Source organism: Eucalyptus grandis, chromosome 6, assembly GCF_016545825.1.
Source record: "Eucalyptus grandis isolate ANBG69807.140 chromosome 6, ASM1654582v1, whole genome shotgun sequence".
NCBI classification, from domain to species: domain Eukaryota; kingdom Viridiplantae; phylum Streptophyta; class Magnoliopsida; order Myrtales; family Myrtaceae; genus Eucalyptus; species Eucalyptus grandis.
This window is the reverse complement of record NC_052617.1, coordinates 6,183,416-6,210,949: the sequence shown is the minus strand read 5'-3', so window position 1 is coordinate 6,210,949 and position 27,534 is coordinate 6,183,416. Positions and strand designations below refer to the sequence as shown.

The 27,534-nt window shown below is 39.7% G+C and overlaps 1 protein-coding gene and 1 pseudogene across 2 annotated transcripts; one reads left to right on the top strand and one right to left on the bottom strand.

Moving 5' to 3' along the window:
* Positions 1–1,243: 1,243 nt before the first annotated feature.
* Positions 1,244–21,158, bottom strand: LOC120294955 (annotated as a pseudogene). The gene is made up of 26 exons (XR_005552310.1): positions 21,020–21,158; positions 19,818–19,913; positions 19,492–19,635; positions 18,702–18,811; positions 17,728–17,892; positions 15,876–15,976; positions 15,690–15,762; positions 15,480–15,615; positions 13,077–13,237; positions 11,851–11,974; positions 11,671–11,769; positions 10,876–10,982; positions 10,693–10,744; positions 9,470–9,571; positions 9,238–9,383; positions 8,954–9,135; positions 8,615–8,853; positions 8,382–8,536; positions 7,109–7,237; positions 6,849–6,966; positions 6,533–6,728; positions 6,307–6,418; positions 6,066–6,220; positions 3,597–5,015; positions 2,775–2,991; positions 1,244–2,076 (listed from the first exon to the last, which is right to left on the bottom strand). The product of XR_005552310.1 is annotated as an uncharacterized LOC120294955 (transcript).
* A 2,478-nt stretch (positions 21,159–23,636) lies between these two features.
* LOC120294694 (prostaglandin E synthase 2-like) lies at positions 23,637–27,433 on the top strand. The gene is made up of 6 exons (XM_039315096.1): positions 23,637–24,039; positions 24,651–24,785; positions 24,922–25,021; positions 25,169–25,263; positions 26,748–26,915; positions 27,010–27,433. The coding sequence occupies exons 1-6, from the start codon at positions 23,697–23,699 to the stop codon at positions 27,174–27,176; spliced, it is 1,008 nt and encodes a 335-aa protein (XP_039171030.1). The 5' UTR covers positions 23,637–23,696; the 3' UTR covers positions 27,177–27,433.
* Positions 27,434–27,534: the final 101 nt, after the last annotated feature.

Below are 27,534 nucleotides of genomic sequence, written 5' to 3'. Positions count from 1 at the left end.
GGTACGACACTGTAGCACCCAATTTACAAACTGTACCTAATATTCTTCACCAATATATATAACCAAGGGTGCACGACTTGAGAATTATTCAACACCTGGAATCTCGAAGCTGTGACCATCGGTGCACGATCTAAAATTTGAAAGATCCCCCCTAAAAATGCTTTTCGGGTCAATCGGCCCCACGTGCACTCATTGTAGTGGCAAACAAGCAGGTTTAAACTCGAGCAAGTAGCTACTTTAGTCAATCTCCGGGACATGATTGTTAATCGTGAGGGACAAAGATTCGTCTTTTCCTCACTCTGTCTCGGAAGGTCAGTCAAACCTCGTTGGTAGGCCTCACTCCAAAGTATCATTTCCATGCCGAGATAAACCCTCGTGGCTGGAAAAAGCTAGTTGAAGCGTGCGCGGTGCTCATGAACTTTGATCCCGCATTACTGATACATGTCCTTAAAAAGGCTTGTGTATATTTCCACTAGAATTCAAGATTGACTAAAAGATTCTCAGGAATCTTGCCCTGGGACAATCCGAAGCCATCTTTACATCTAACTTGCGACAAAAACAATACCAGTGCATTATTCCTTCTCCTTGGAATATGAAGGTATCAGAGAGGTATCAACCATTAAATAGCTCGATATTTGGAGGTGTTGAAGGATGGAGAGAGATTATAAAATGAACGTAGACCTTATTATAGTATGGATTTGAATGCTACTGACGTGGAACCAAAGATACATTTCAATACACCTGCGGAGGATCTGGTGGGGACATCGAAGATCGACTTTTCATTTGGCGCATTCCCTCGGAAATGATGATAATTTGGACAATCATTGCGCTTTTGTTCGTCAATACTTTAGTTCCTACCAACACTAAGGCTTGTTTTCCCTCCTACTTCCCTCTAAAGGTCTTTGGGACCAAAGGGTAAGTCAAAATATATCTTGGTCAGAGAATCAGTGAATCTATCTATATATCGCCGACAGCACGCAGTAACTAGACAAAGCATCACATAAGCAATTAGAAGCAAAATCCTGCAACAGCATCCATCAAAGATAAACTACATCAACCGCCAATAAAAACCATGGACACTAGCGCTCCATTCGTCCATGAAAATTACCCCCGGTTAAGCCACAAGTTCTTCACAGGAGAGTTCCGATGTAACTTCAGAAAACAACTTCACTTGGTCTTTAGGACATTTGATTTCCGGCATCTATCATTTGCCATAAAAACTTCCACAACAAGCCACTCTTCCTTCGAGTCACTCTCTAGTCTTTCCTTTTTCCATTACAGATCAATGGACAATAATCAATGAGGACCTTCAACTAGTAGAATTTGTATGTTACATATACACACCGGTGACATGAATGCGTGGCCATGACAAAATGGCTCAACATATACAATGAATAAAACAAGGGGAAAATTTGGAAGCATACCACAAGCTCCTACAAAAGAATACAGAGAGTACGTACCTAAAGGGCACACGTTCTATTCAAACTCTCCAATAAGCAGCTTCAACATCCTACAGAAGCATTTTATCTAGCAGCACCTTGAATCATTGAGTAAGCAACATGAAGCCTAGAGGATCGAGAACTCAAAACTCTCATATCTGTGTATAAATGAGAGTATGTCTTTAGCCGAATGGTGAAGGTACAGGAGCAGGACCTGCAAGAGCATCCGATCTTTTGATGCTTCCCATACCACATATGATGCATCCAGGAGTTGATAAAGCTGAGAACTTCGCTCCACATAGATCACAGACATCGTACCCAATAGTTGAAAGACGGCTGAGAGTGGCAGCACAGAACTGAGAGGGATCTTCCAAAGGATCAATAGATTTGTTGGACAAACCCCTCTGAACGCACATGTCAATAAGACTCCTTAGCTCGTCCTGTTTGCCTGGAGGTGCTTTTGACAAGAGGAGATCAAGCATCTGCTTGGCATAAGCAAAGTTTTGAACATCCATGTTTCGTTTGATGGCAGTCCGAATGCAATTTATTCGGTGCTTTGCAAGTAGTGGCAAAGAACCCAAATGTCGGGATAGTCTGGCCATCTCATCTTTAGCACTAATTGCACTGGCACCTTGGACTTTTGCAGGCGTCCAATTTCCTGTGGTATCAAAGTCAATAGAGGTAGATGTGGTCTGAAGAAACTCAAATAATGGGGAAAACAATTAAGCGGACTCCTTATTGATTATGACTACTTTATCCTCCCAAACTCTCTGCATTATATCAAAACAAATTTCATATCACAGAGGTGGCACTGACAATGTCACAGAAAAATGGGCTTCACTAACAAGAAAGAACCTCGTGCAATTACATATAGTAATCACTTTTCTGGGCACCGCTTACAGAATGGCAAAGTGAAATTTTACTCTGGCTGTATAATGTGAGCAGATGAGGTTCCATGAGTGGGTCTTGCTGTAGTCAAATTCTCTATATTCAGGATATGACTACTCAACTAAAATGAATGCAGCATTCTCAGAAGTGGCAGTCATACATCGAAAACCATAGAAGATTAGACCATGTCTCCACAAATATTCCTTTGTAAAATGTGCTGAAGGTTTTCAGAGCTGCAGTGTCAATATAAAAAATGTAATGATGCAAGTTTGGGCATAATAATATGGCCAAATTATGGATATCTAGAGGAAATAGAGTTCACCTATAAGAATAAGTCGTGAAATTTGCATGTTCAACAATACTGACAAAATGAACCGAAAGAGATTTTCAGACTTAAACTGACTTGCCTTCAAAATCAAAACGAGCATTTCATTAATTTACATTAACTGACAGAAAAATTACCACACACCTGTAGAAGAGTAACTGCAATTTTGTACTGAGCACAAATAGTGCCTTGTGCCTTAATATCAGCCCCACGTGACTGGTCCTTTGCAAGTGCCAGGAAGGCTTCATCAAAACAAGATAATGCATCAGCTAGCTGATTCTGCTCAAGGTGTACAAGACCAGTTTTAAAACATACTGATGCAGCAGCCCCACGTGGAACCTGTAAATGCCAACAACATAAAATTAACATGCATTCCATATGAGGAATTCATCAATCAGTTGTTGAAGCAGAGTGGGAGTTCAATGTGGCCACTGGCCAACTAATGCATAACCTCAATGTACAATCATCTAATCATATATCAAGCAAAACTTTGACAACGTTAAGATTGCAACATCATTGAAAAATGAGAATAAAACAGGATGCAGCCCCACTTTGTTGTCCATAACAAGAGAGATCAAATGGAGTTCTTCACAAAATTTTAAAAAGTAAAAAGAAAAAAAGAAAGAAAGAAAGAAATACTCAATAGATCAAGGTGTTAAAGTATTTTACTTCATATAACATAGTTCCAGAATCTTGCTCTTTGCCATACTACAGCAGCAGCATTATCAAACCATAAGCATTTGTGCAGTCTAACACAACTTTCATACTATAGCAAAAGGAGAGAAGCAAAGACTAGCCCGTTACACTAGTCTAGAACTTAGAAGCCCCAAAACTACTCTTCATGGGATCCAAATAGGTGGAAATGCTTCTCAATACTCAAGAGAAGAAATCTATAGGACAATTTCACAATTCAATATACGTCTATGTAAATAATTTAAGTTCACCTGTCCAGGCCGCACGAATGCTGGTGGAGAAGCAGGATGGACAGGTTTTCCAGAATCTGTGGAAGCTGAAGCCCCAAGAACACTAAGATCAAGAGGTTGGGTTGAGATGGGGACTTGAGCCTGAGGCTGCGGTGCTACTACAGTGTGAGCAGCAGTTTGTGGTGGAACGCCACCATCAGGAAGTCCAATTGAATCAAGTGGGACAGCAGGTTGTTGAGAGGCTTGAGGGGGAACACCACCATCAGCAAGCCCTATATCAGCTGCAGATGTATTGACCTGACTAGTTGTTGCTTTTCCAGTTTCAACGCCTCTAGCAGGTTCACCCATTTTTGAGAGAGATGTCCCAGGAGGACGCAATTGAGCTGCAACCTGCAGGGACGATACGGTATTCTGGAAGAAGTCCTCAGGAATGGGTCTAGCTGTCACCCCCATTCCCGTAATGGCAGGACCAGGCTGTGCTGCTGGTGCAGATTGTGATAACACATCAGTACCAAAAATATCTGCAGGAGCAGAAACCGGACTAAAACCTGCAGGGCCAGTAACCATTCCACCAGTTGAAGAAGCAGAACGTTGTGACAAGCTCTGCCCAATATCCAATGACTTTGTCCTACTAATTGATGAAACTAAACCCTCACCTAGCTTGAATTGCTTTGTTGCCTCTTTGATCTTGTCAACATCCACGGGAGAGGCAACAGGTTTATCTCTAATTCTTATTTGCAATTTCTTTGTTTTGGACACACCTTCCTCATCGCTGCTGCTACCATCATCACCATACATTGTTTTCTTAAATTCTTCTTCAGCTTTGGCTTGTTCGTCTGCAGCAGTAGCAGTATGCATTGTAAGGGTTTCCAGACCCATCAAGGATTCAGCCTTGGAGTCGGCCTTGGCAATGCCATTAGACGTTGATTTCACCAAAGAAGTTTGTATACCATTTGGCTTACTGTCATTTCTAACAGGAATGAGAACTTTGGCCAAGCTGTCTTCCCTAACTGCCACAATATTGCCCCTTCCTTTGATTGAACCCAAATACACACCAATATGATCTGCAATTATAGATGGAATAGCACCATCATCTGTTTTCATATATGGCATAACTTCAGCCGCAAGCTCCCACTGAGGTATGTCCTTCAGATTAGTAGGGTCTTAATTTCCCAGTTTCCACCACCCCACTCGGGTCCTTTAGGGACCATGCTCTCTGCAGCAAAATTAGCAAAAATTCCTTGTGTCCATCCTGTAGAGCGGACTCTCAAAATTCGTTCACAATATCGCCGGATTTCTGAATCGCCACCATCTTCCTCCAATTTCTGAGCAAGACGTCGCATGGCACTGGGGTTCAAGTGGCATATAAAGAGATCCAGCATACTTTCATAGTCAGATATGACTTCAAAAGTCTCTTTTGCATAGTCAAACTGACCATACCTGCATGTCAATTCTCTATTAGCAACTGAAGGCAGGCACAAGTAAATGGACCCAAGTACAATATTATCTCTTCAATACACCATTCTGTATGCACTTGAGGTCAAGTGTCAACAAATATTACATATGGGACCCATACACTAAAGCAGTGAAATAGACAAGATTATGTATACTTAGGCAAGGCTAGTATTGCCAACTTAAACAAATATACCATGGTATTCAACCACGCGACCCAATCAACAATATTCGCAAGCTTGAGAATAATCAATTTTCAAGGCTCCCCAAGTCAATATTCACGTTAATAACTGACATGGTGTTCGTCGAAAAATAACGCTTAAACAATACATCAGAGCTTCAAACTGCATTTCGGATATATTTTCAGAGATATTCGTGGAGAATGAAATGTGTCACCTCACATGTTAAACAGAAGCAGCAAGATCACATAGAAATTGAATTCCATGCATCTTTTTGTATAGCAGTCTAAGTATCATTTGGAATAACAAAGGATGCATGTGTGTAATATGTTTGTCATCATGCTATATGGAATATAGCTAAAAAGGAATTAACAATAACATCACCAACTCAAAACCACTCCAGACTTCTGACCAAAAAGGAAAAAAAAAAAAAAAAAACCCACTCCATAGTAAAAGCCGTCAATGTCTCACTTGTCACACTATTGGCAGTCAAGCTCAACAAGCCAGTTCTTCCAGCACCAAATCATCACTGCCCAAACAAATATTGCACAAATTTCCAGCAATGACCTCATTCATACCAATAGGATTTACAAATCCAAGCATTTAGACCAAAGAATATACAAGAAAACAATAGATTTCAACAGGAAATCCCTTATACATTACTATATTGATTTATTATAAATCTGGTGTATATGGGAGCAAATGTCGGATCAAGATAATTACAAGCAGAAACGGAAATTAACAGTACAGGTGGACTTTAAGAGTTGTAAGAATTGAAACAAATTATTAGGAATGACATGTAATGTGAACATTTCTCGAGGCAAGTGAAGTTCCCAACTAGGTACTTATGTCTACTTACTTGATACAGGCATATCCCAATTGTCGAAAACGATGGAACAAATGAGAAGTTGGAGGGCATTTGGGATAGTCTCTCGAACGCAAAAACTCATCCTTCAAGACTGATAGAGCCGTAGAAAATCGGAGGGCTTTAATTGCATATATACCCCTCAAGACCTAGACAGCCAAAACAGTAAATAAACAGGATAGGTCCTAAGATGATTGATTATGATGAAGTCTGTTGAACATGGTGAAAAGCAAACCTGTGTGAATTGTGGACCCGATTGAGAGAGTGATACAGCTAAATCCCCACAAACAGGAGGACCTCTTGCGAGGATGTTGAGTGATCGTGGAGTTATACGCAAGCTGTCAAACCTTGTTACCCAAAAAAGATATTGCATGTCAGGTTTCACTAGGATCTCATGCAAATTCATTTAGCAATAACATGTACATCTTCACTCCAGACAGTGTAGCATCAGGGTTGAGTACCTTGACGTTATTTGATATAGTATCTCAGAAAGGTCAATTTTTTGCTCAAAGTGTTGTTGCATTGTGGCAAATCCAATAAGAAGAGGTTCAAGAAGTCCAACAAGACAGCTCCTAATTTCAACTCCTTTCTTCTGTCTAGGATTTATTTCGGTAGGGGTGGCCAGCAACAGCCTATCATTCAAAGCACCTACCAAAACTGGAAAGGAAGATCATCCTGGTGTCAAGTACAGTGACAGTGTAAAAATCAAAAGATGAAATATAAATTTAAAAAATGCTGGAAATTTTTAAAACATCCTAAAAATACAAAACTCAGCACCTGCATAAGGCATACTGATAGAGAGAATGGTCCTTGCTTTCCCATCCCAGCCAAGCACGCTAATTGAACTGGCTGTGGAGAACAGAAGTGCAGGCCCAACCCATAAAATAGATCTGAAGTAAGGTGAAGTTAAGAACATACAATGTTCTCATCACATCAATAACAAAATTTTCATAATCTGTACATGTGAAAAGCATGAACTCTACTGCACATGTAGCCAAGAGGAAAAGGCTAATTGAAAAGCCTCTAAATTAGGATATTGGAGGCATTCCTTTGTCAAATCTGGTAGAACTGGTTGCCAGCACATCAAGATCAGCAGATGCTATAAGAACCCTATGCGTAGTAATTATTCCTGCAACAAAGCCTCTGAGAGTTTCCTGCCAATGCACCTGCCGAAGTCCGACTGACATCAACATTTGAATTGGCAAACGCATTTATTCAATGTCATACATAAAATTACAAAAGAAAAAGTATACTAGCACATGTCAATAGGATTATCGACATTAAACAACAATACCTAACAATCAGGACATCAAGCCAGTATGATTTAGATGAGTTCAATTAATCACATAACAGCAGATAGGATCACATCAAGAGGTAACAGCTATGTCGTTGAACCAGCAACAAGGTGGCAAAAGAAGTCAGAGGAGAGGACATGAATCCTCCACAAAACTAGAGTGCATCATTTGAAATTGATACTAAAAGAAAATTTAAACCACATTTCTATGACCACACCCTTGCAGATTCTGAAGTGAAACAATGGAGCTTTTAAATCTCCTCATTCTTGAAATTAGTTCACAGATAGGGAAAGAGGAAGAGGATCAATTTTCTTACAAAGAGATTCTCATTTCCTACCGAAAGTTACAAAAAACACATGCTATAATATGTGCACAGAAGCAGTTTCATTCCTATCAGCAGCACCTCAACACATATTCCTCAAATGTAATTTAACAATGTTCATCCAGATCCACTATCTACAGATCGCAGATTTGTCTTCCAAGTGCACACAATTCTCAGGTGCTCCTGAACAATCTAAAGCCTATATCTGCCCTCAATAAAAAGTTAATTCCAATTCTATAGCTGGTTGAAATCGGCAAAGTGTCCTCATGACTAGTATTAAGAGAAAGGTTTCCCAAATCAAACTGCAAACTACATGTGGCCAAAAAGCGAAAAAAATCACAAGCTCATGCAGGAACCAAGAGTTTACAGAAATCCTATGTTATAACATTCTAACAGACCCACAAAAGATAAAATTAACTACAATGGTGAAAATTGCTCAGATCTCTGCTCGACAAGGGGTATCTTTATGCTAGTGTCACACAGAAAATAAAAATATATCCTCATGGACATTTTCTTATATCATTTGTCAGGACTGCAGGTTGCCTGGACAAAATTAGTTAAAGGTCAAAGATAGCCCTCTTCTTATCAGGAACATTTTCATTCAAGTGGCACAAAGGGGATACCAACCCATTTGCAAAATCAATTACTGGATAAAGAGTCCAGAAGGCTTAAAACATTTCTAGTTAACATTACCTGGAGAACAATCTCATTTACTTTCAGCTTAATGGATTTTTTCCCTTCTGCTTTTGTCGATATGTAATGGCCATTTGTAGTTGAAAGGCGGGACCCTTGGACCAGCTTCGCCAAACCGATGGTGTTCCCATGTGAAGCAAACATCAAAGTTGACTCTGCACATTAATCTGGATCATGTAAAAGCATCTAACAAGATATATGAATGACAAAAGCAAATTCCACTCTTCAGGTACCTATAGGAGTCGTAAAATTCTATCAACTTCAGTTTCAAACATGAATGGAAGAGGGCCTTGAATAGAACCAACATTAGTATCTGCAGATTCGCTTTGCTCAGCACTAGAAGCTTCCTTCTTCTGATTATCAGCTTCTAGTAAAGTTCCTCCTGGTAGTACAAATAAAGAGAGTCCAGATTTGTCGTTGTCGAGTACTGCAAACTGATTCTCATTTGGACCAACAAATGCAGCATCTAAACCTGAAAAGTTCAGAAATAAATGATCTAAGTCATTCTGTGGCTTTTATATCGATGTACATGAAGTAAAAGTGGATTTTCCTTGGAAATTGGAAAGACAAACCTTTGACCGAGCTCCCCTTACTGTTAGCAGCCTGAATATTAGTATTTTCCCAGTAAAGGAAAACTTCATTTGCAGCACCTCTGCACTCATAAACAATGAGAAAAAGATGCTGCTTCATGCTGTAGACTATGCGTGTTGGATAGTAATCCACATTCCCAGGGATCTGCAATTGAAATAACATACTGCATCAATTATAAGAGGACAAGTTTCTGGAGACATTAGCCTAAGGTGATTGACAATTCAAAACAATATTCCAGATGCCAGGGTTTTGCGTTGCATCATACCGATTTTGAAGTTTCTTGTAGATAGAATCTGTCCCAGAACAAAGATTGTATGCCATGAGGTTTAGGTCATCTACATAAAAAGCTCGGACAGGATAGTGAAGGACTCGACTCTCTTTATTAAAGAAATTCATCTCCAAATGGAATGGCTGCCAAATGAAAATGGCTTCAGACAAAAATACAATGAAAATAGATAGAGATTGTAGAGATTGAGCATCAGAGACTGAAAAGTTACCTGGCAAACAGGAATATCTTTCAGAGGATGGCTAGCATTGGAGACAGTAACAAGGGGTAATCGAGAAATAGGAGCACTTTTTGCATGACCTTCCATGAAATGCTGCAACAACATACCAATAAGTAGTGTGAACAATCTGAAGAGAAAATAGAGACAGGCTAGCTAATATCATAGGGTGGAAAAACACCTACTACAGAAAAACATCAAATAGCACCCACAAATCTGAAATCTTTTCCAGCATGAAAAATAATAGAAACAGTGAAACCACTTATTGCCAAAGGTAAAAATGTCATCATTTCCTGATAAAAATTCAAAGAAAGTTGAAGTTCAAGGGTTTTGTCAATATGAATTTAAAGCAATTTAACCAGCCCAGACCTGATAAGCATTTCAATGCGTTAATAGTAAACAAATTTAGAGCACATTCCTTTGGGCCTTCAAAAAATTCCCAATCCAGGCCTACTGAAAGATTGAAACCCATTGCATGGGTTACGCTCAATGAAAGTCTTTTTAAGGTTCAAATTTTTAGCTAATGCAGCCAACTGACTTCTGAACTGAAATCTGAATTAATTATGCTCCATTTATGAAAGACAGAATTAAGTACATATTCTCATTCAAACCAGGAGACACTACTACATCTATATTCAAAGTGCAATAACACAAAATGCAGCTCTCAGGTAAACCGTCTTAGTTAATATTGTGCTTGGGCAAATCTTATAGCGTATTTCAGATGCAAGAAGATTTATAAATTTAAAACTTCCACAACTCAACCATACCCTTATATGTAAAGAGTGATTACACAACCACATAAGACTATGTTATACAGCCCACCCATGGTTCAAAAATCTGGAAAGCAGAAAAGGACTCATGTCTCGGCTGATACTTCTTTTCATCATACTGTGTAACTTGGAGATTATATATTCAATAACTTTGAATCAGTCTTGTATTTTATTAGCAAGCTTTCCTTCTGCTATCTAATCTTATATATTAATCATGTGGTGAACGATTTTTCAGTAAATTTCATCGAATATACAAAGGACTGGAGAAGAAAAAACAAAGGCCAAGGAGAAGACTGCAACATGCAGCCACACATTGCCAAATTAGTTAGCTGAGGTAAAAAAAAAAAAAAAAAAAAAAACCATTAGATATATATGTGGTAAAGCACAGAAAGGTGAGACAAATAATCAACATTAGTCCACAAAAATTAAAGCAAAGAAGAAACATACGCTATAAAGAAATGCCTTCCTTGCAATATCTGAAATTGTAAGGTGATTTTGACTGGAAAAAAGATCAAAAAGAAATTAATCATTCAACAAAGATACAGAATAGCATAAATGATTTCAGCAAACAGATAAGCTCATGTAACAGGGTATAATAAAAATGAACGCTGTGAGAATTTCTGGACTCACCCCTTCAAGTGATGCTCTTGCAATTGTGCTTGAAGTTGATGCTCGACCAAGATTCCAGAGGAACCCAAGGAGGAAAGTTTCTCTTTCAAAACAGATGCTGCACATCACTTATGAATTATTAGTTCACATATTGGAAGCTAGAATAAAAATATTAGCCATAACCAATGAAAATATTACTTGATGACAGTAAAAAAGATGATATATGATTAGATGTATATTCAGGATGCACTAGAAGGATTTCAGGAAAGTCACTGATGATGGTCTATAATTTTACTAAAACATACAAAAGCAAATATTTCAGAATGCATGGATTGAAGATAAGTTCTCTAACCCCACAGAGGAAAAGTGTATAACAATTAGAACTAAAACTTAACAAGAAAGGGGACAGAATTCAAAGGGATTCAAGATACGTTCAATCACCCATTGGGTGGAAGAGAGGGTCATGAAACTAGAACCTAAATCTAATGCCTAGAGGTCCATGGTAATTGCCAAGTAAGCCACTCCTTTTCTTGGTAAAATCACACATTTTCCTCAAAGAAGGAATTTAAACATCCAAAAGTTATCCATAAGTTAGACCAAACATTCACCAAAGAAACACATTGTCAATAAATATAGCTCATGACTATTAACTTGACTGAAATTGCTTGAAAAGCATCGACACTATAGAATATCCGAAGATGCAGCAATAAATTGAGAGAAGGATAAATCAACTTATACATAGATGAGAGTATTCAGCAGTTGTTAATAACAAAAAAATAGGTCAAATGGTACATCAAGGTAAATACTAGAAATCACCTGAAGACCCCTAGCACTTTGGAGAACTGCAAAGAGTTGTTTCCGTCCCTCCCGAGTGTATGCAGCTCTACTTTTCGGGTTGTCAGTGCTTGCCATACTCTGTCAATGGAAAAAATGAGATTCATTTCACAAGTCCAATCAGGATACTTTGGTAGTAATAAGTAGATGGCTGCACGTAACTGCAAAGAGAAGAGTGGCTAAATTCAATTTGGGATGCACTTCTAATGCTCTAATCCGTGGTAAGGGATACACCGTTTCTCCCCTTGTTGAGATAAAATGTTAGGGATATCAATTGGTTCAATTGCTGCAGCCAAAATCAAGAAGACCATGAGCCAAAGCAGATCAGAATATGTGCAAGTACATGCAAGGCAGAGGAGAAACTAGACATCAGTTATTTCAGCTCCAGCACTTCAACAGTTGACAACAACATCAAAGTTGCAGAAGTCAAGAACTCATGAAGAAAATGAAAATACATCTTTGGAACACTGATTCTGTTCATAAGAAATTAGTAGTCAGGACTATGGAACACCAGTAATAATTATTTCTTATTTGGCAAAATATTTGTTATATGTTAACAATGCCACATAGATTATGGAGCTTTTACTAATGACTCCTGCAAAATAGACTGCATGTGATCATGATTATTGCTTTACTTTCCACATCCAACTGGATAATTTATAGATCGATACTGAATCATCCTATCATGCTTCAGATAAGCACTTCATTCACATAAAGAAGCAAACCAAACTCATGCTGACTTCTTATCGATGCAAATTTTATATATGGGTCAACAGCTGGAAGACTAACAATCCAAAAAGAAGCAGCTTTCACCCATGGAATGGAACATATTTTAGCAACTGGGGGTCAAAAACCCATTATTTCAATATCCATGAGAAAAAAGCCTCTTCACAACTTTCAATATCAAAAGCTGGTCAACAAGATGCAGGGAAAACAAAAATACTTAGAATACTTATCGAGCTAGCTGCCAAAAAGCCAGTGCAAATCTTATCAACCAAGTAACAAAACACAAAGTTCAATCCACAACACAACAAGCACCATCCACCAGACTCCCATGATACGTAATAAATGCAAATTGAATTTCCAACACAAACCATCACATGGTTTCCATATTTAAGTTCTTTTACATTATCTCATATGTAAAATGTGAAATCATTGCCAGCATTTAAACATATTGGACTGAAATAAGAATTTAAAATAGAGGAGAAATCAGAGTTGCTCGCGTCAGGAAAGAACTTGACAATTTTTTTCCTTATAAGATCAAAACACTTTGCACTTCCTTGAGTATCAAATGACGGTTTCACACAAAAAGAGACGACGGGAAAAATCAGCATATTCTGCTATGGTGATGTTGTGAAATGCATGAAGAACCCATAAATCTGGAATACCTGCAGGTTCAAAAAAATTTGCTTGCATGGGTGGTCTGTTTGGATTAAGGTTCACACGTGTTTTCCAGACTTGAAGGTTCCCATCCTTTGAAAGTGTGACTAGCAGCCGCAGCATTGAAAGCCAAGCAATTGAAATAATTGGTTGAGAACCCACCTGCGTACTGGTTGCACGTAATTAGAATAATGCATCCATGGTCAGAAATTGTTACTGGGGCAATAAAATTCTTAACAGAACATTATAAACACAGTAAGAATTGCGTCACCACTAATCCAGAATGTACCACACAAATATCAATAAATTAGAAAAAAGTACTGCAAAATTGTTATGATATCATGGACAATCCAAGCATCTTTTTGTTTTCTTTTGGCTTGGAGGACCCCACCGTTTAAAAATGACATCTCTATATCAAATTGCAACTAGTCCAGATCATAATAACAAGTCGTGAAGCATTATACACCAATTGCCTAGAGACGCTAACTGTACCATGACTTTTTCATCCACATTCCAAAAAAATTCCACTGGGCATATTATCCAGGATATTGACCCCCTATTAAATGCTCCAATTATCAAGATCTTCAATCTTTCCAAAAGCTAATATTTAAGGAAATGTCTCCCTTCTATTGTGATTGATCATCTGTACATAGGTGAATTCCCTTGGTGCTTCATCAATTTACCCACATAAAAGAACTACATTGATGTCATGTCTAAGGACAGAATTTTAAAATAGCAATGGATAGAGCTTTAATAATTTCATGGCAACAATTGTACTGCAAATCAATAGCTATGACCAAAAATATAACTCACATATTATTTTTTCGGGTTCGTATATAAAAGTAACTAGACCATTACCGATTCTCCACTTCTAAAGCTTGAAACATGAAGATTTAGCTACTTTTGAGATATTATAAACAAAAGATTAGCCACTGTACATAATGTACATTATGCATGTTCACCACACACATTGCAATAGGCATTTGATTCCTAGTATGTGATCATGCTTCAGAAATGCCAACTTCAGTAAATGCAGAGACCTATAATTACACTTGATTGACTGGAATTAAGACCTGCTTCACTCAATGATACGCCCACAAAAGTGATGTAAAAATCAATAAATGGAAAAGAATCAGAAGTTGAAGGTGGACCAAGGATGATTATAACATTAGTAATTCACCTTTGTGGATGACAAGAGTGAAAACAATGTTTTGATTTAGACCAGAGGTGCTCAAAAAAATTGATATCCTATGTCACAAGTTAAATAAACAGCATGGGTTCCTCTATTGGCTACTTTTCTATGGACACATAGGATGCTTCTCCTTTATTGAGTCTCCAAATTAATTATCCAAACAAAACAGATACCCATGCATAGGGAGTATGAAATCTAACTTTCCTACACTCGATTGATTCCTATAAAATGTAGTAGCAAAAAACCCTCCCAACCCACTCATTGAAGGGGAGAATGGATAATCCAAGCTCATTGATCATTATTTGAAACCCTATGTAGCAGCAAAAAAACGCCTCCCAACCCACTCTTTGAATGGGAGAATGGATAATTTAATCTCATTGATCATTATTTGAAACCCTAACTACTACCTATTTATGCTAAGTATTCTCCTTCCTCAATATAATCCCATAATGTATTTCCCTGCAGCGAATGCATGTTAACTTATAGTCATTGTCAACACGGTTTCTTTGAAGTCATTGTCAACATGGTTTCTTTGTTTAACTTGCAGGTTGCATGGTCTATTTAGTTTCATGGGAATCTTAAGCTCCATTGATGAAAATCAACTTAGATTCTGATTTTCTGGGACTTGCCTTGGCAATTAATTCATCAAAGTCCATGATCTGTAACAAACTAGAATAACTGGTTAGGTGATTTTACCAGTGGGTTGGGTTTGGTTGAAATATTTGAACCCAAATATGTCACTATAAAGGGCATCAGGTAAAAAGAAGAGATGTCATTAAGGAAAGAGACTTAATATACCCCCAACTGAATTGAAGCAAACCCAATCACAAACAACTCTAATTTAGATGCAATAGACAACTTTGACTATGATGATGATGACAATGGTGATGGAGAAAGGAGATGAACTCAGAACGTCCTACTTCTGTAGCAGCATACTTCAATGAAGCCGCACCAACTACCAAGGAGCAAGTAGACAAGTTGACTCCCAATGAACCAGCCCAAATAACCAAACTGGTCTAAAACACAAATAAAAATTCTGAGCCGGTATGACCAGGTTGGTTCATGTTCTCAAGCCTCCGAACTTTTCTAAACACCCGAAGATTCAGTCTCTTCTACCTTTCACATATTTATGATACTATAGACGTGTCATTGACAAGATGAAGCCCCCTAAGCATAACAAATGACCCCAATGCATCACAAGATAACTATTAGAACTTACATTCCAATCATATTAGGTCTCTCAGTGGAGACATCCCATGCCAATAAAGTACCCCGTCTATCACCAACAAAAACCCATTCTAAAGTAGGATGAAAAGCGAAGGCACTGGTTCCAAGGAGCTTGATAGTATTATCAACTGCAATGAAAGCAAAGCCAGTTAAAGCCACACATTAAAATGTCAAAAGGACGCATAGTGGAATGAGCTCTCACGTTGTAATGTGTAATGAACAGCATATGTATGGATGTTGTAAGCTCGAATCAATCCATCTGCATAAGCTACATACTGTAGTTGGAAAAAAAAAAAGTAAACGTTCAGCATTAGCAGTACCCACAAAGGAAAAGGACAGAAAGTTCTTTTAACTGAAAGTAAAGAGAAAAAGGAAGACAATATGTTACCAGGACAGGAAGGCGAGGATGGCAAGCAAGATTGACAATAGGTTTCTTCAAGTCTGTCTTTATTTTTGTTGGTGCCCTACCTCCTTCAACAGTTCCAACAACTACAAGCATGTGCCAGAAAAAACAACCTTATTAATATGGATCCATCAATAAGGCCAGAACAAAGATTTATCTGCTTTGCCAGAATCATATTATTTAAGAGCAAGTCTAAGGCTCTGTGCATGAAATGACAGTTCTGTAGCTACAATCTGGAGATTATAAAGCTCAATAAGAAAGTAGCTCAAAAATGAGCCCAGCAGATGACTGTTTGAGTGGCATTTGTGCTTTATCTTTCTTTCTATGCTTTTTTAAGGACCTTTTCCATGATATTTGAATAAGCTATTAGAGCCCAATTGGTGACGCCTTTTTCCAGGATCACAACGTAAGATCTATTCCCTAGAACCCTTTCTACTAAAGAACAAAAAGACCAAGATGATCCTTATGCAACAGCTCAAAAACATATGCAACCATATATCGATGCAGCACTGCTGAAATTTTGCTAAGGACATCTGTCGTCATCTTGTCTTGCACATTATATCCCAGATAAGAATACAGCAAACGTACTTTCAGTTTAAAAAACAACCAAAAACAATTAGCTTTCCAGTTCTGGGAAACAAATTTCTGAATCAGAGCATTACCAAAGCCCACACAATAGAGCTACAAGATTGCATCTACTGAGCTATCCATCCAATCTAAGTAGTAGCATCTCAACTCAAGTAATGTAGTATATAGGCTTTTCAACGATATTGAATATAACTAAGTGATTGCATAATGCCAAATTTTTCTGCAGTAATTCTAAATGTAGTAGAGATATCCTGGTTATCGGTTAAATCAGATACACTCATTTTTAGTCTTTTTTCCACCAACATCAGCTCATGGCTTGATGCCCACAACTGTATTCCTTCCATCTCTTAATACCATTGGTCTAAGAACATCTTCCTTTCTAGGTAAGTAAATTGAAGATGAGAGAGGACAGAGGTGTAAGTGTGCTTATTGGCAGAGGCCCACTCAAGCATAATGCATGATGTACTTTACTATTCTGGAAGTGTGCATAATGCATGCCTAACAAGGCTCTTCTTTTATTTCTTCAGCTCATCCTTGCTTATCTTTCAGAATATTTCTCTCTTCCAATTTTCAATACCTGCCACTTTATTCTCCACTTGCTATATACACCCGTCAAGCCATCATGACGGAAAAAACCTACCAATAGACTTAAAGCCTTCCATATTGCCTCACAAACCAAAGCATAAACATTTATTAGTGTTTTATAGCTAAGATCTGGTCAGAGTTTTATGCTCCTACAATATGAACTGGATCATGGCAGGTTATAGATTAAGCTTGGCAGAGTATAATAGGCCCCTTTAGTAAAACAGTTCGACTTTCTTGTACCTTTCTTCATAATTTGGGCCATGGCTCTTGAGAGGAAAGAGTTCCCCATTAAGATATTAACAGATAGGTGGGTGATAACTTTGTGCTCTTGGAATATTGTAAGATCTCTGAGTTTCTCTAACCCTTGAGTTCTGTTTATATTAAAATGCTTCAATAAATACAGCAGACTCTCAGTTTCTTTCTAGCTCAGAGGTTCTTTTTGTATATAGATTTACATCCCTTATTTCCTCAAAAACGAATCCTTTACCTTCTAATAGAAAATATACTCTAAAAAGTGTGTGCGAATTATATAGTATACATGCATGTGTGTATTGGCGCCCCCGGGAGAGAACAAAACAAATGCATAGGAGAAAAAGCATAAGATGTAAAAACTAAACATTTCATAATGGATCAATAACTAAATCAAATGAAGAGATCAACTAACCTGTCACACTCATCCTTCGATGAAAACCAAAAACACAACGGGTTGCAGAGGGGTCAAAGCAAGATGGACTTCTGTGTCAATGGAAATCTGCTCCATCCTCTTTTCAGGTGAATGTAACACACAGGTCTGTTCGGAGTCAAAATCACAAGATCGAATTGTGCAGTCCTGTGAAGGGAATGAATAAGAGCAGTGAGGTGAAAAGAAGCACAAGTGAAACAACACCCACCCAAAAAAAAAAAAAAAAAGGAAAACTGCTTCAGATAGGTATCTAATACACGAAGAAGAGAATCAAACAAATAAGACTGCAGCATGATTTAGAGATGGAAGATTACCACGAGTAATGTAAATTTACAATGACTAACTCAATGAGCACTGAAAGAGAAGAGGCAGGGTTTCCTCTCAATAACTCATGCTTGTCCATGAGTGAAAAGGAAAGGAAAAAAATCAGTAAAGCAGATACATTTGGTATATAGTAAATGTCAATAGCTATCTACTTGTTTCCTTCATGAAAACTGAAACAGATACGCTAGTGTAGATCATTCTATTGGATTTAGTTTACAATAAGAAGGAACACAGCAGATCTAGATTCTAGAGATGATAGTCAAAGCAGTGGTCATCAAATTGTGTCCCTCATTGGGGTCACAAAAGTATCACTCACTTCCATCCAGCTGGAAAATTGGTAATTAACTGCAAAAATTTCCTCACTATGAAAATCATGCACTCCTATTTATCATGTGAACTTTACAAGTATGTGCATCTGCATCCATGCATAAGTTTGTGCGACATGTGCAACTGTTACATATCGACCATGAAAGAAAGGATCCTATACCTATATGCTCAAGTTATGATACCACCAGCCTAAAACATCAAATAGACCATGCAAGGACAGTAACGCAGAAACATCCCAGGAACATATCGTCATCTTCATTTAGCAACTTAAAATCCTATATGCAGAAAGCCATCAAGAAACTGACCTCAAGGATAGCAATTACAGCATGCCCACTAGTGGGACTATACTGCATCCGAACAACAGGAGAACCGATATCAATTGACGAAATCTTGCTTCCAGTAACTGCATCAAATTCTGGTTGACACAAAAAAAAATTAAAAGTTATCATTTTCACCACCGGCAAACAACATGCAGAGAAAAGATTATAGGAAATACAGACATTTTCCCAAACTGGGCAAAAGGAAAGTATTATGACATGTAAAAAATTCTGGGTCAAAAAAGAGAAAAATGAATGTAGATGATTATTGACATGGCAGGCCTCATGAAGCTAACTGATGTCTTTGTCTGATCAATGGAAGTTTTGCCACTTCTTCCAGAATCAAGGGAGTTCTGAAACATTGTAACTTCTAAGCACTAATTTTTTTTAAATGAGCCCAATGTGCCAAACTTGTCTAGTATGTGGTATTATTTACACATCTGATCTAGCATTGCACTCGATAGGAAATCTACCCAAGAAAAACTCTTTAAGCCAGACTTGAGTTAGCGAGTAGGTTAGGCATTTGAGTAGCAACCATCCTTGGGTAAAACCGTATTTTGCCTCAAATTCTCTCTATTTTTATTCATATCCATACAAGAAACTTTACAAACTTGGCTATCTTTATAGAAATGAGAAATTTCATCTTCTTCACAACAACAAACCTGACTAATACCGCAATCAAATGACTCCCAAACTACTTCAAACCAAACATTTGAAACATAACGCAAAACAAAGCCGTTGAAGCAGAGACAAGAAAAATCACGAGAGCGGCATTTACCGACGACATGGGTTCCGATAGCCGCGGCGACAATCGCCTGATGGGGATGGAACGCCGCCGCGTGAGGCTGCGAGGGCTTGAGGCCTCTCCCTATGTGCCTCAGATCCAGATGCTGCACCGTCGACCACTCCATCTCCTACTCACCTGAAACTCCGATTCCCATCCTCAGCATCGATTCAAAGAAAAATAAAAAAGGGACGCGAGTGCCCAAAAACAGCAATCACGAACAACAGCTGCGCACGGAAACATCCTCAATCGTCCGCATTAAGCTCAATTCCAGCCGAATCGGTCGATGGCGCCAGCTCGGAGAGGAGTTGCGGAATTACCTGGAAGACATTTAGCACAGAGACAGGAAACCAGGGGACCAACAAATGGACTCTCGGGTGCTGCTGCTCGTTTCAATCGGATTCTGAGAATGTTGCCTGTAATGTCAAAAAAATAGATACGTCAAATATAATCACCAGAAGACATTTAGCACAGAGACAGGAAACCAGGGGACCAGGAAACCAAGAAGCAAGCACGACCAAGCATTATCATAAAGCATTGGTCGCAATAAGACAAGTTTTCTAGTTCTTTCCACTTGAAAGAACCGACACATTCAGGTCCAATCAATCCACTCACCCTCCCCCAACCAGCAGAAAAAACAATATAGGCAGAGGTAGATAACATTATTTCTACCTGTTGCTAGTGAACATCTAAAAAGGCTAGCATCAGCAGCCAATATGACAATTTTTCGGCACCATCAAATCCGATCTATAATAAACCAATTTCGGAAATCTATACAAGGATGCCAAACCAGTACAAATAAACAGACAAGATTGAGTGTGCTCGTCAATCTCAGGAAATAACTTGGAGAATACATGAAACAGATGTCGCCATTTAAAACAAGCCATACACCCAGTTTATTGTTAATCATTAGCAGGATTAAAGATTAGATGCACGATAAGACATCTCACAAAACGGTTTTAGTGTTTTTTTTGGGTCATAAGTTTTAGTCCAAATCACTGAAATTAACCCAACAAAAGAATAGGTGCAAGTCCGCATATTTCGCATATTTGAATAGGTGCAAGTCCGCATATTTCGCATATTTCGTAGGTGCATCAAACTATTTAGTATTTAAGTTCAAATTACTCATGCAACAAATACCAAACAAAGGCACCAGGCAGGAACTACAATCTTTAAATCTTTACAAGAATGGCACCCAAGCTGGGTACGTCAGAAAGCATTGCCTCACTAAACACTAAACACAGAATATGGACAAAGTTTGCTCCTTTCACTTCTTGCCCCCATCATGTACAAAACAGAGAACCCCATAATTACAAGATCCAGAAAATACACGGGCAACCAGCGTCTACCACTACGCGCAACACAACCTTCCACCCGGCGGCAACCTCAAGATCCAGGCAAACCTCACATCACATGTACAAATCGCTACACAGACCCCCGCCTATCACGGCCGGAGCAAAACCAAGGCCGTAGACAAAACCGAGAAATTGCGAGACAAAACCGAGAAGTTTGCTCAACCAACCTTAAGAGACCCCATCAAAGTCTCCCTCAGCGTCCCTCTCTTCACGCATCCCTCGCGAGGCGTGTAGGGAAAGCAACGAGACATCGTTCCAAAAGACTTCGCCTTTCGCCCACACGAGAGAGGATCGCGAGGCACGCGGTCGGATCGAAACCCCGATTCGAATCGGAGAGGAGGAGTAGAGGACGGAATCCCGCCTGCAAGCGCGCGCGCTACGGAAGGAGGACGATGGAGAAGACGAGAACGCGCGAGAGAGGAAGAAGAAAACCCTAGCCCCCAACAGATTCTGATATCTGTACAGCCTTTTGCTGGGAGCAGGGGTCATATTCATAGCGGAGGTCGACCGACTTAAGGTTGCGTGGCTGTGATGTACCGATAATGCCCTTTTGTTGTGGTTACGTCTCGGCTGAGGCCCGTTTGGTTCGGCTTTTGGGGAATGCCATTGGAATACAAATATCTTTGAGAGAAGAGAACTTTCGGAAATGTTAGGCCGTTTGGTAAATTTTAGATTAAACGCAACTTAGATAAACACCGTTTGGCAAAATTTACATTTAGAATTAGCTTTGGTTATTTTTTATTTTTTTTAAAGTCTCGAAATCAAATTCCGGCGGCTGGCCACCGCCGGACGGCCACATCCGGTCTTCTTGCAGGACCGCCGATCTGGCGCCGGAGGTCGCGGATGCCGATCTCGGCCGTCCGGCGCGGATCGCCTTCCGGCGCCAGATCCGCCTCAAGACCGCCCGATCGTCCGTCTGCGGCGCCAGATCCGCCTCAAGACCGCCGGGACTGCCTCGCCTGTCGCCCGGGTCGCGAGACCGGGCGACGCCGCCGAGGTCGCCCGACCTCGGCGAGGCTTCTCGGCGGCGGTCGCGGGCCGAGCGCCGCCTTTGGCAAAGAAGAAGACGAACGGCGAAGAAGAAATTGAACGGCGGAGAAGACGATGAACAAAGAACGCGATGAACAAGTAAATTCGCATATCCGAATGCCCAATGCTCAAAGCTGGTCCCCCAAAGATTCGCCCGGCATTCGCCAAAGATTCCAAATGCAAACATTTTGCCAAGTAGCATTTGAAACCCGAACCAAACACCCTTAAATTTTTCCCAAGGGGCTTTGGGGCTCAAAGCGCCTGGGAAAGTTCTCGAACCAAACACCCCTAGTCTTCCCCACGGCGGGCGCCGTCGGGCCTACGTTGGGCCTTACGTTGGGCTGACGATTTCTTAGTTGGGCCCGCCCATTATCAGAGATTATTAATGCCTCTAAATATCCTTGACCGATCGAAGTGGACAAGTGGAACTCCATTCCGCGAAGAGATTACTCGTCCAGACTCTCCAAATTAATCCTTCCAGCTGATTGATTAGGCTTACGCGAGTCTAGCGGGTTTTCAGGCTCATGACCACCTCTCATTATTGGAAAAGTTCCAAAGGATGAGGTTAGATTAAAATGTCGCGACTGATTTCGACTCTTGTTCGAATATAAGGTCATTGAAAAATCGAATCTAATTGCTTAAATTAACAAAATAAATGCGGTGCTCTTTTGATCTCTCATAATCTCAAGCATAGGTGTACTTACTCGTATAGGTTTTTCTTTTATATTCTTAATTTGCACCATGTAATTTAGCCATATGTTATTGACCAGAAAAAAAAAACTATATGTTGCTTTAGCATTTAGATAATTGTATAAATGATTCCTTAATTTTAGATCAATGTGTAATGTGTTCATGAATTTTTAATTTGTTCAATGCATGTTATTGAATTTTAAACTAATATGCATTTGTCAGTTGTAGATTTTTATTTTATTTAATAGGTCCACAAACTTTAGCATATATTTAATCTACTTCCTGTATTATATAAACACATTCAATATTATCTCTTAATTTGAATTAATGAAAGGATGTCATTAAACATTTTTACTTTTGGAGTAAATTGAATATGCACTGAAAGTTTATAGACTACATCATATAAATTAGATTTTTAAAGACGACATTGCATGATGTGCCAATATTTATAAATTATATTAAACAAATGAAATTTTGAAAATTTGTATTTTTCATCAAAAATTTTGTTTCGAGAAACAGATTGGGAATAGAATCAAGAAAAAAAAGTTGATTCTTGTTCCGGAACGAATTTGAGAATCAAAATCAAGAACTCTTTCCTTCGGCCATCTCGCAACCGCCATCCGCCATTTGCCGTCCTCTCGCCGCGCCCCGCCGTCCACCATTCTTTGGCCGCCAAAGGCTAGCCAAACTAGAGTGAGGTTCGACGAGCTTACTGGAGACAAGCCCAGCCACTGGCGAGGCTCGGCCTCCCAGCATTTGGCGAGGCTCGACCGACGAGGTTGATGATGCTCCTGAGGTTGCCGTCTTACGCCTGGCGCGCCGCCAATCCGACGACTAGCCACAAGAAGAAGAAAAAGATGAGTAAAAAAAAAAAAAAAAAAAAAAGGAAAAAAAGTGAAAAATTTATTAAAAAAATTAATTTGAAATAGAATTAATAAATCTATCAACGTAATTTTATTTCAAAATTAGAAATTTTAAACTTTTAGAAAAGATATTTAGAATCAGTTCGCAAGAACAAAATAAAATAAATCATTTATGACTATAATCACCTCCCGCTGCCCTTCCCCGCCGCTTCGCCATTACTCTTGCACTGAAAAGTTCCCTCCCGGTTCCGGAATTCGGACGATGACGACGAGGTCGATCAGAGGAGCCGCCGCTTTGACCCGCGCCGCCGCGGCCGGCGGAGCAGCCGCCGCGGGCGCGTCCCAGCACCGCCTCCTTCGAGCCGCGCTCCGCGATCTCCGGGTGGGCACGAGCTCCCCGTGGCTCTCCGAGGTACTGACCGGCCGGCGCTGGCCGTCGATCCCCTCCGCGTCCAATGGCGCCGCGGGGGCCAGGCTCGTGTCCTCCGCCGCCGCCGCGGCGACGTCTCCGGCTCGGGAAGAGGGCTCGCGAGGGGCGAGGTTTCTCCCCGGTGACGTCGTCCTTTACCAGTACGAGGCTTGCCCTTTCTGCAACAAAGTTAAAGGTTAGCTACCGGGCTTTCTCTAGAATCTCTTAAGAAGCTAGAATAGTTCAGCGAGGGAAGCGCTTCGCCGTTTCGGTACGTGCTGCTTCTTGTTTGCGTGGGAAGTAATCGGTGTTCTTTGGCCCTCGAAGGCTGAGCATGCGAAGTTTTGCTGTAAGAGATTCAGTCTAGTGGTGTGTATGCACTGAGAGAGGCATCTTGGGGATGTACGCTTTGGCTGATCCCTCTCTCTGGTTCGAATCAGAGTGTCCTCCAGATTTTGTTCGCTCACAGTGGTTTCTTTGTATTTGTAGCATTCCTTTTTTCCTCTTATCATCACAAAGGGAAGTTGAGGCTTGGGGAAATGTAAAATGATAACAATGAAGTTAATCGGATCGCATTGGACACCGTAACCAGTATCTACAGAATATGTAGGAAGATAGTTCTTGGCCAGGAAAACCAAACTAAAGTGAGAGAATTTAAAATGCTGAAGTGTGCCTTCGCTTGTGCTGCTGGTATTACGGCATCTCTCATGATTGTTAGTACGTCAGTCGTTGTCCATTATTAATCTTGCATGTGGGTATCATTAATTTCATTATGATGTTGTTTGATTTTCTTTTCTTTTCCTTCAGCATTCTTGGATTACTACAAAATACCGTACAAAGTTGTGGAGGTCAACCCCATCAGCAAGAAAGAGATCAAATGGTCTGATTACAAGAAGGTGCCTATACTGATGGTAGATGGAAATCCGATGAATGACTCTTCAGGTTGTTGGTCATTCCCCTTATCCTTTTTATCTCATGCTTGTTCTTTCATGTTGATGCGATTAATGATATCTAACTTTGGAGTATTCAAGCCTATTCTGCCGAACATGCAAGTTTTTGAAGGTCTTTTGATTTTCAGTCACACTCTGCAATGACCGATTTTGGTGTGTGCATCAGTTGTTCGGAAAAATTCATCCTGATGACTTGGCGGAAAATGAGGAGGAGAGGAAGTGGCGTGGGTACAATTAACTTCTCTGCCATTTTCTTTTTTTTTCTGGGGTTTCTGTGACTTCATTTCCTTTCATCCAAGCTATCTTAGACATCTCCTGTTATGTTTCACACAATGTCACTGACTCACCATTGGTGTGTAATACAACTGGATGTAGGTGGGTCGATAATCATTTGGTTCATGTTTTATCACCAAATATATACAGAACTCCTTCAGAAGCCCTTGAGTCATTCTACTATATTACTACCCATGGTAAGGACAACATATGCATTGGTGTTCCTGAGTTGTTTTTGGCAACATATCTGTGTCTTTTTTTCCTTTTTTTTTTGGAATTTTTACCCCATTTAGTTGCTAACTGTTGATAGCTTGTTCCAATTCCAACAAAAAGAAGCAATTAGCATGGAAATATTTGCTGGCACTGTTACTTTAATACTTAGCTGTACTTTCTATTGCTTTACAAGTGAAAGAGCTGTCTACAAGCTGTGCGAAAGCACTGTGCATTTTACCGGTAGCTAGCAAGTAGACAATGGAAGCTCAACCTATGGATGTGCTTAAGCATCTATTTTTCGAAAGAGCATGATCATCATTGATCATTGTTTACCTTCTACTGAGACATGAGCAGTGAGGCTAAGCTAGGTGTGTTGTTATGCTTTAGTTCACAGTAGTTGACTTGGCAGTGCCCTTTTTCTGGAAAGGTTTATTTTGGTATAGCAGCAAGAGTTGACAATGAGTCAAGCTGTTTGTTTAAGGAAAAAGCAAGTAAACTCTGGTCAACCCCATAGGGAGCTTGGTCCACCAGCTCAAGTTTTCATGTATTTCCGCAGTGATATGGTATCACACTTGTTGTCTATTGTAGGACATCAATTCTAAAGCATCCTTAATTCTTAGATCATAGCTGTTTTGAGCATAGTAGGGTTTTGAATCCAGAAACCATCTTTTATTCCCAGATCATAGCTGTTTTGAGCACAACCAGAGCTTTCTGCGAATCTGTGAAGTTTCTTTTTTTGAAGATAAACGAGTTTAGATTTTCTGAATGCCCACATCTTTTGACACATACAACCCAGTAAAATGCGTAGACAATTATGATACTAAGAGTCATACACTGTGGCAAAAGTTTGCAACTGATTCATGATATAACATTAGACATGCAAAGGCACCACAAAGACTCAATCAACATCCATGTGGTCTTCCTTCCATCATGTGACTGATCTGACCTTTTGTGGTTGGGCTAATGTTGCTGTTGATCGTGATCTTTTATTTCTTTTAATCATGTTTAGTACTAGACTCACTGTAATTCATTGTTCGGCTAGGGTTTGGCTCTAGGACCTGTAGTTGAAGTGCACTAGTTTTCATATTCTTAAGTCTTTGCTAAGCGCTTAGAGGATCCAATATCTATACTCTAGTTTCATCTATTTCTAGTGTATTCTAAGCTTTTATGAGATCCATACTCTACTTTCATCCCTTTCTATTGTTGCCTGTTTTAGTTTGTCAATTCTTTTTCTCTCTGATCTTGTGAATTTATTGTGTACTATAGTTTCAATAAATACTAGTTTGATTCACAATTTCTTTTGGTGATGTTTTTTATTCTAAACAAACAGTTTAGAGTGCACCTTTTCTGTACTCCTCGGTGTATTTCTCCTGCTAATTGTGATGAACATCTACTTATTGAGTACCATACTTGCTCTATATACTTCAATGAATTATGATTATAGTATGATGAGGATCCACAATTATAGGCAACTTCAGCTTCATGGAGAGGTTAATTGCCAAGTACAGCGGAGCTGCAGCTATGTATATGGTGTCGAAGAAGTTGAAGAAGAGACACAACATTACAGATGAACGCGCAGCCTTGTATGAAGCTGCTGAAACATGGGTGGATGCTCTTAAAGGGAGGCCATTTTGTGGTAAGCTCAATCGGTTCTGCTCATTGGTTGGTCAGAAGCAGTGAGAAGAATGCTGCAAGACTTGACTCTCTTTTCTGGTTGTTATCTGCAACAGGTGGCGCAGAGCCTAATTTAGCTGATCTCGCTGTTTTTGGCGTGCTGAGGCCGATCCGGCACCTCCAATCTGGGAAAGATATGGTTGAGCATACTCGAATAGGTGAATGGTATGACAGAATGCAGCATGCCGTGGGGAATTCTACGAGAGCAATGACTCAGTCGTGACAGGAGTCTAGGGAAAAAATTTAGAGCAAGGCGGATGTTGTTGTTGAGTCGGCAATGCCCTGAGTCTCATAAGAAACACCCCCCTTCTTTTTTTCTGTCGGCATTTTGAGGCATATCTGCTGTTCTTATAGCATTGATAGAGTACCGTGTCAATAAGTTGTTTTTGCCATTTTGACACGCACTTCAATGAATTGTACGCACTGATTGCACTCTAAGCTGGTGATAAAATCTGCAAGCGGTGGTTAGTGTTCTACGAATGTATGTGCACTGGTGACCTGATGCTTGTTTTGCGGTCTATGTTATGAGGCTCGCCCTCTGCTGCTGCTTGACCCTGGAGAAGCTTTCTAAGCATCACAGA

Bases quoted from the DNA above. Each gene is read 5' to 3' on its own strand.
- LOC120294694 (XM_039315096.1), top strand. From the start codon at position 23,697: ATGACGACGAGGTCGATCAGAGGAGCCGCCGCTTTGACCCGCGCCGCC. The intron at 24,040-24,650 runs GTTAGCTACCGG...CTTTTCCTTCAG, and splicing joins TTTCTGCAACAAAGTTAAAG to CATTCTTGGATTACTACAAA. The intron at 24,786-24,921 runs GTTGTTGGTCAT...TTTGATTTTCAG, and splicing joins TCCGATGAATGACTCTTCAG to TCACACTCTGCAATGACCGA.